General features: G+C 42.0%; 1 protein-coding gene across 1 annotated transcript in view; it reads right to left on the bottom strand.

The window, feature by feature from the left end:
- Positions 1-2,188: 2,188 nt before the first annotated feature.
- Positions 2,189-8,066, bottom strand: part of LOC106600512 (hippocampus abundant transcript 1 protein) — a 29,399-nt gene continuing 23,521 nt past the window's right edge. The window contains exons 8-12 of the mRNA XM_014191922.2: positions 6,397-6,468; positions 6,144-6,256; positions 5,237-5,334; positions 3,868-4,034; positions 2,189-3,532 (exon numbers count right to left, since the gene is read on the bottom strand). Coding sequence (XP_014047397.1) covers positions 3,320-3,532; positions 3,868-4,034; positions 5,237-5,334; positions 6,144-6,256; positions 6,397-6,468 — 663 coding nt within the window. The 3' untranslated portion in view covers positions 2,189-3,319. The remainder of the gene's footprint in view (positions 3,533-3,867; positions 4,035-5,236; positions 5,335-6,143; positions 6,257-6,396; positions 6,469-8,066) is intronic.

Raw genomic sequence — 8,066 nt, 5'->3', positions numbered from 1 at the left:
AGATTCCTTTAACTTGTTTTAGTCTAAATCCAAAATACCACATTTGCAATCTTGTAGATCAGCACTCCTACTCTGAGATGCTTTGTGAATACATACAGTACCAGTCAAAAGTTTGGAAACACCTACTCATTCAAGTTCTTCTTTATTTTTACTATTTTCTACATTGTAGAATAATAGAAGACATCAAAACGATGAAATAACACATATGGAATCATGTAGTAACCAAAACAATTGTTAAACAAATCAAATTATATTTTATATTTGAAACGTTAAAAGTTCTTGACATTTTCTGGATTGACTGACCTTCATGTCTTAAAGTAATGATGGACTGTCATTTCTCTTTGTTTATTCGAGCTGTTGCAATAATATGGCCCTGTCTTTTACCAAATAGGGCCATCTTCTGTATACCACCCCTACCTTGTCACAACACAACTGATTGGCTCAAACCCATTAAGAAGGAAATTAACAAGGCACATCTGTTAATCGAAATGCATTCCAGGTGACTACCACATGAAGCTGGTTGAGAGAATGCCAAAAGTGTGCAAAGCTGTCAAGGCAAAGGGTGGCTACCATTGAAGAATCTCAAATCTATTTTTATTTGTCTAACACTTTTTTTTGGTTAATTCATGATTCCATATGTGTCATTTCATAGTTTGATGTCTTCACAATGTAGAACAGTACAAAATAGTACAAATAAAAACCCTTGAATGAGTAGGTGTGTCCGGACTTGAACTGGTACTGTATATACACTACCGTTCAAAAGTTTGGGGTCACTTAGAAATGTCCTTGTTTCCATGCAAACATACATGAAATGAGTTGCAAAATGAATAGGAAATATAGTCAAGACGTTCACAAGGTTATAAATAATGATTTTTAATTGAAATAATAAGTGTACTTCAAACTTTGCTTTCATCAAAGAATCCTCCATTTGCAGCAATTACAGCCTTGCAGACCTTTGGCATTCTAGTTGTCGATTTGTTGAGGTAATCTGAAGAGATTTCACCCCATCCTTCCTGAAGCACCTCCCACAAGTTGGATTGGCTTGATGGGCACTTCAAGCTGCTCCCACAAAAGCTCAATAGGGTTGAGATCCGGTGACTGTGCTGGCCACCCCATTATAGACAGAATACCAGCTGACTGCTTCTTCCCTAAATAGTTCTTGCATAGTTTGGAGCCGTGCTTTGGGCCATTGTCCTGTTGTAGGAGGAAATTGGTTCCAATTAAGCGCCGTCCACAGGGTATGGCATGGTGTTGCAAAATGGAGTGATAGCCTTCCTTCTTCAAGATCCCTTTTACCCTGTAGAAATCTCCCACTTTACCGCCACCAAAGCACCCCCAGAGCATCAGACCTCCACCATGCTTGACAGATGGCGTCAAGCACTCCTCCAGCAGCTTTTCATTTTTTCTGCGTCTCACGAATGTTCTTCTTTGTGATCTGAACACCTCAAACTTAGATTTGTCTGTCCATAACACTTTTTTCCAATCTTCCTCTGTCCAGTGTTTGTGTTCTTTTTCCAATCTTTTCTTTTTGTTGGCCAGTCTGAGATATGGCTTTTCCTTTGCAACTCTGGCTAGAAGGCCAGCATCCCGGAGTCACCGTTTCACTGTTGACGTTGAGACTGGTGTTGTACGAGATCTTCAGTTTCTTGACGATTTCTCACATGGAATAGCCTTCATTTCTCAGAACAAGAATAGACTGACGAGTTTCAGAAGAAAGTTTTTTGTTTCTGGCCATTTTGAGCCTGTAATTGAAGCCACAAATGCTGATGCTCCAGATACTCAACTAGTCTAAAGAAGGCCAGTTGTATTGCTTCTTTAATCAGAACAACAGTTTTCAGCTGTGCTAACATAACTGCAAAAGGGTTTTCTAATGATCAATTAGCCTTTAAAAATTATACACTTAGATTAGCTAACACAAGGTGCCATTGGAACACAGGAGCGATGGTTGCTGATAATGGGCCTCTGTACGCCTATGTAGATATTCCATAATGACCCCAAACTTTTGAACGGTAGTGTACATATACACTAAACAAAATGTTTCATGAGCTGAAATAAAAGATCCCATAAATGTTCCATATATAGAAAAAGCTTGTTTCTCTCAAATTTTCTGCACAAATGTGTTTACATCCCTGTTAGTGAGCTCCAATAGGAGTGATAGCAACAATTACAGACCCACGTCAGACAACAGTCTTCATACAGGTTGTTGTAATATATTAATATGAAGACAACATCACCAATATTTCCCTGGAATAAAAACTTGAAGCACCACTAGCCTTAAGTGTGTGAACACAGGAAAAAAATACAACCCAAAACCATACTCTGTCCGTCTGTCTGCTATGCTAATGTATGGCAGATAGGTAAACATTGAAAAACGTCTTTCTGACTAATAAAGTGGTCTCTCTCATACACAATTCTCTCAGGAAACTGTCCTATAAAAACGTTATAGGGTTAAGCCTGCACTGTCTCAATGGATAGGTAGCATCTCTTAGATTGATCTAAAGATGTTCTACATTGTCTGCATCCCAAATTCCTTTATAGTGCACTACATTTTGTCAAAGGTAGTGCACTATAAAGGGAATAGGGTGCCATTTGGGACGCATCCAGTAGCTTCTCTCCCAGCTATAGACACACACTGAGGCAGACATGCTTTCCGTTCTTACGTATTAAGACATAAAATCAGACAAGTCACAACAGAAGTTTGTTAGCTTGTAAATTGGCCATTAGAGTAGAGCTCGAGCTGTGGCTACTGTTGACTTTGTTGACTTACTCTCTTCGGACAAAGAACACTGTGGTTATTGCCACAGATTGAGCTGCTTGCCTACAAAGGAAATAGAATCATCGGTTAAATCGCAAATGGCACCATATTCCCTACATTGTGCACTTCTTTTGACCAGAGCCCAAGTGGCTCTATGGCTCTATGGCAGCCTGTACATCACATCCTCCTTTATCCTCTTCCTGTTACTGCTTCTCAGGACTCGCTCAGGACAGAGATCAGCTCAACCAAGTTTCTCCCAACATAACACATACCTCTCCCCAGCGCTACCCATCCTCTATCTCTCTTCCCTTCATCTCCTTCCTCCCTCCCTCAGGGCCTTCGGGAACTCCTTACACCACACTGAGGTGTTCAGACTTCAGAGGACAGCCCACAAAGTTCTCCGACACACACACACACATCTTCTCGGTTCTCAGAAGAAGCCACTCCCTTATCTGGGTACGTGTGTGCAAGAGTGTGTGAATATATATAGAACAGTTTGTTTGTAACGGTTAACTTGTTTGTTCAGGGGGGCAGGTGTAGTGTGTTAATGCCATCGGGCTGGTGTTATACACAACTGTCGTCCAGTAGTGGCTCCTTGCCCTCTGCCCCGCTACTGGGAGGGCTGTGTGAGTGGCTCTGGGCTACACTGCTGTATTTCTTGTAGCTTCCCGGTCGGACCCCTGGGCCACTGTGCTCTGGGATGAAGAGGGCTACTAACAAGGAGAGTAGTACGGAGCACGCCCCAAACAGGAAGGGAGGGCCAGGGATGATGGATCTCTGTGGAGGGAGAGAGAGAATACATATGTGATTGTTAGTAAATGTGTGAGTTTGTTGCTTTATTCACACTATAGGGCCAACTTGATCTGTACTGCACTGGCCCAGAAATTTTATTTTTTACATTGAACTTTCATCCATTATATGGTGGATAGATAACCAGGCCAGCCCAGTACAGCTCAACTTGTATTGGCCCTATTGTGTGAATTAGGGTTGTGTGTGTGTCTCTCTCTCAAAAGACGGTTATCTATCTTAGTCCTGTCCTTCCTGGTCTCACATTGTCCGTGGAGTTGGCTGAGTGAGCGAGTGTGTATGTGTCCTGTCGTCACTGGTCTCACCTCGTCTGTGGGGTTGGCCATTTTGGGTTTGGGTTCTTTCCCAGGGCTGTCTACTGCGTCCACATCTGTCAGCTCCATGTGGAACAGATAGAAGATGAAACCATAGAATGCTGGGCCCAGACCGTTACACAGACCACGGATACCTGTTATCATCCCCTGGACCACGCCTAGAGACGGACAATGAAGAGGTTACACAATGATCGAACACAGTAAACATACTACAAATTAAGGTGGTCCATTGCAATGAACAAGCTGAACTTTGCATGTACCATCGTGATAACGCTGGTTTACTTAAAATGCTACTAAAACGGGAGATTACATGAACCTGCATGTTAAAGCAAACTTGATTTCAACCAAAAACCCTCAAGGATAAACCAGCAGTTCAGTTGAGGGTCAAGTGATTATAATAACAGACAGCTGCTTCTAGGTTACATTTTCAATTTTCATAAAAAAATATAGATTATAAAGGCCTAACTTAATCACGATTGACTTGATTTAGTTACACATTTGAAATATGGACAGTCCAGGGATATTTTACACCCAATCTTGATAAGTACTGACCATACCACACATTTTTACTTTAAAGACAGTTGTCTGGGTAGCCTAGTGGTTAGAGCGTTGGGCTAGTAACCGAAAGGTTGCAAGATCGAATCCCCGAGCTGACAAGGTAAAAATCTGTCGTTCGAACTGTTTCTAGGCCACTGTTTCTAGGCCGTCAATGAAAATAAGAATTGGTTCTGACTTGCCTAGTTAAATAAAAGGTAAAATAAAAAAATGTAATGGATAAATTACAAAACTAATAAGAGTAGGCTAGATCAACAGTTTTCCATTCGTAAATTGCCACAGTAAACAAGGAAATAAACCTACTTTATTTCAGTTATACGGAATGATTGTCAAATAGATAAAATCGCCCTTAGTCCGCTCAAAAAGTAGGATTAAGTTGTTTCCGATGATAATACCCACCAGAGGGCGAAATTCTTTGAAAGATACTTGATACAGTAGCAAGCAGGATTAAGGTAACAGAGAGCGGTAATGAGGTGACCAATAAAGATTGCAATTGAGATAAGCAGTGCAGGTGAATTTAGCTCATATTGACGGTTTAACGAGAGATCTGCTGGCGATAATCTGGTGGCCATCGATGGTTGCAATAGACCCAAAGGCTTTATAGGGCATTCATAACGCCTTCACAAGAACTAGATGAACGCTTCAGAAACCATTTATAAGCTCACTATTGGGGTTGAAATCTTTAGAGCAGGTAGCTTATACTAAGCATTGTACATTATATAGACAAACATTTAAGATCTGAAAAAGAGGGGGACAATTTCTGATTAGGGCAGCCTTATATTGGTATGTGGTAGTAGTAGCTCACCCTGCTGGTCTGAGTCTGCGTTGCGAGACACGATGGCACTAATAGCTGGGAAGGTGATGCTAGACATGGCCGCTACCGCTCCTGCTGCCCACATCATCCTAACGGGGGAGAGAGAGAGAGAGAGAGAGAGAGAGAGAGAGAAACCACAACTCCATTTTCCCGACCATTTGCACGTGTGTGTGTGTGTGTGTGTGCGACGAGAAACACATTTTTTCCAACTCTGGAGAGGAAGCAGCAGGCAACAAATCAGACTGTACACACACAGTACACTGAAAAGATCATACAGTCAGGAGGTGGAAACATGGAAATCCTCCTCACAGACCGATATCACAGAGACAGGACTAATCTGGCCTGTATTCAACATCTCTTCAATGCATCTATCAGAGTCAACACTAACAACAGTAACCGTCATAAGACAACATTCAGAGCATCAGGACTGCATCAGGATTACTTTCTCTCCCCTGTCCGCTCAGTCCCCTGGTTCAAACCACTAACAGTAGATTAGTGTTAAAGCCAGAACAATAAAGTCAAATCAACTGTCCTCTGCTGACCCCATGATAAAGGATCCTCGCAGTGTGACCTGTTCAGTGCTGTGGATCATTGGGATACACTAGATACAATGCTCTGGTCAGTGAACTGTATTGTTGTTGGTGTTTTGCTGCGCTCTAATGGCCTGACAGGATAGTGCCGTTTAATGCGACACAATATACTTTGTCAACTCATAAAAATTGTATTCCCATTTCATTTCGAGTTGATTAGAAGAAAAGAAAGCAATGTCTACTCACCGTTTGCTGACTGCTCCACAAAAAGTGGTGCTTAAAGGGGTTATTGTGACCAGTATGTTAGGGTAAGGACTGGGTCAAGATTAGTAATAGGGACAGTACATTAAAAGGTAGTTGGTACTGACCATGGTTGTGATCCGAAGCCGTACCAGGCCAGCTGTAATATCTGGAAGCCCAGGCCCAGTAGGATGGTGTTCTTATTCCCTATGGAGCGCATCAGGATCCCGAGAACCACCGTCTGACACAGAGAACACAGCAGGTAATCAATCGATCAATTTATTTATTTATTACAGATATGTCAACAACTCTAGGACTTCCGAAAAGACATCACAACCTAAGTTAAAGAAAACTGTATAACAAGTATCAAAGGTCACCAACCTGAGCCACAATAGAGAGGATGCCCACCACAGCGATGAAGGCTGCAACTGTCTCTGACCTGAACCTTATCACCTGGGGAGAATATACAGTTTAGAGGAGACATACAGTATATACACTGAACAAAAATATAAAACGCAACATGTAAAGTGTTGGTCCTATGCTTCATGAGCTGAAATAAAAGATGCCAAAAATGTCACAAAAATGCCAAAAACGCACAAAAAGCTTATTTCTCTCAAATTGTGTGTGCAAATTTGTTTACATCCCTGTTAGTGAGCATTTCTCCTTTGCTAAAATAATCCATCCATCTGACAGGTGTTGCATATCAAGGAGCTGATTAAACAGCATGATCATTACACAGCTGCACCTTGTGCTGGGGACAACAAAAGAGTTAAAATGTGCCAGTTCTTCCATGGCCTGCATACTCAGACATTTCATCCATAGAGCATGTTTGGGATGCTCTGGATCGATGTGTATGACATGGGACTGTACATTATCATGCTGGTGACAGCGACGGATGAATGGCACTACAATGGGCCTCAGTATCTCGTCACGGTATGTCTGTGCATTCAAATTGCCATCGATAAAATGTAATTGTGTTTGTTGTCCTTAGCTTATGCCGGTCCATACCACAATCCCACCGCCACCATGGGGCCCCTCTGTTCAATGTTGACATCAGCAAATCGTTCGCCCACACAATGCCATAAACGCTGTCTGCCATCTGCCCGGTACAGTTGAAACCGGGATTCATCCGTAAAGAGCACACTTCTCCTGCATGCCAGTGGTCATCGAAGGTGAGCATTTACCCACTGAAGTCAGTTACACGCCTAACTGTAGTCAGGTCAAGACCCTGATGAGGACGACAAGCACACAGATGAGCTTCCCTTTCTGACAGTTTGTACAGAAATTCTTCAGTCGTGCAAACCCACAGTTTCATCAGCTGTCTGGGGTGGCTTGATTACAGGTGGTCTGAGTTTGTGAGGCCGGTTGGACGTACTGCCAAATTCTCTAAAACGACATTGGTGGCGACTTAATGTAGAGAAATGAACATTCATTTCTCTGGCAACAGCTCTGGTGAACATTCCTGCAGTCAGCATGCCAATTGCACTCTCCCTCAAAACTTGAGACATCTGTGGCCTTTAATTTTCCCCAGCACAAGGTGCACCTGTGTAATGATCACACTGTTTAATCAGCTTCTTGATATGCCACACCTGTCAGGTGGATGGATTATCTTGGCAAAGGAGAAATGCTCACTAACAGGGATGTAAACTAATGTATCCGATCTCAACCCAATTGAGATGGTTTGGGATGAGTTGGACCGCAGAGTGAAGGAAAAGCAGCCAACAAGTGCTCAGCATATGACTGTTGCAAAAGCATACCAGGTGAAGCTGGTTGAGAGAATGCCAAGAGTGTGCAAAGCTGTCATCAAGGCAAACAGTGGCTACGTCAAAGAATCTCAAATATATTTTGATTTGTTGAACACCTTTTTGGTTACTACATGATTCCATGTGTGTTATTTCATAGTTTTGATGTCTTCACTATTATTCTACAATGTAGAAAATAGTAAAAATAAATAAAAACCCTTGAATGAGTAGGTGTGTCCAAACTTTTGACTGGTACTGTATGTATGTATGTATGTATGTATGTATGTATGTATGTATGTATGTATGTAT

The sequence above is a fragment of the Salmo salar genome, chromosome ssa03 (genome assembly GCF_905237065.1).
Source record: "Salmo salar chromosome ssa03, Ssal_v3.1, whole genome shotgun sequence".
NCBI lineage: Eukaryota > Metazoa > Chordata > Actinopteri > Salmoniformes > Salmonidae > Salmo > Salmo salar.
The sequence above is the reverse complement of the archived record's forward strand: the minus strand, read 5'-3'. Positions and strand labels throughout refer to the sequence as shown.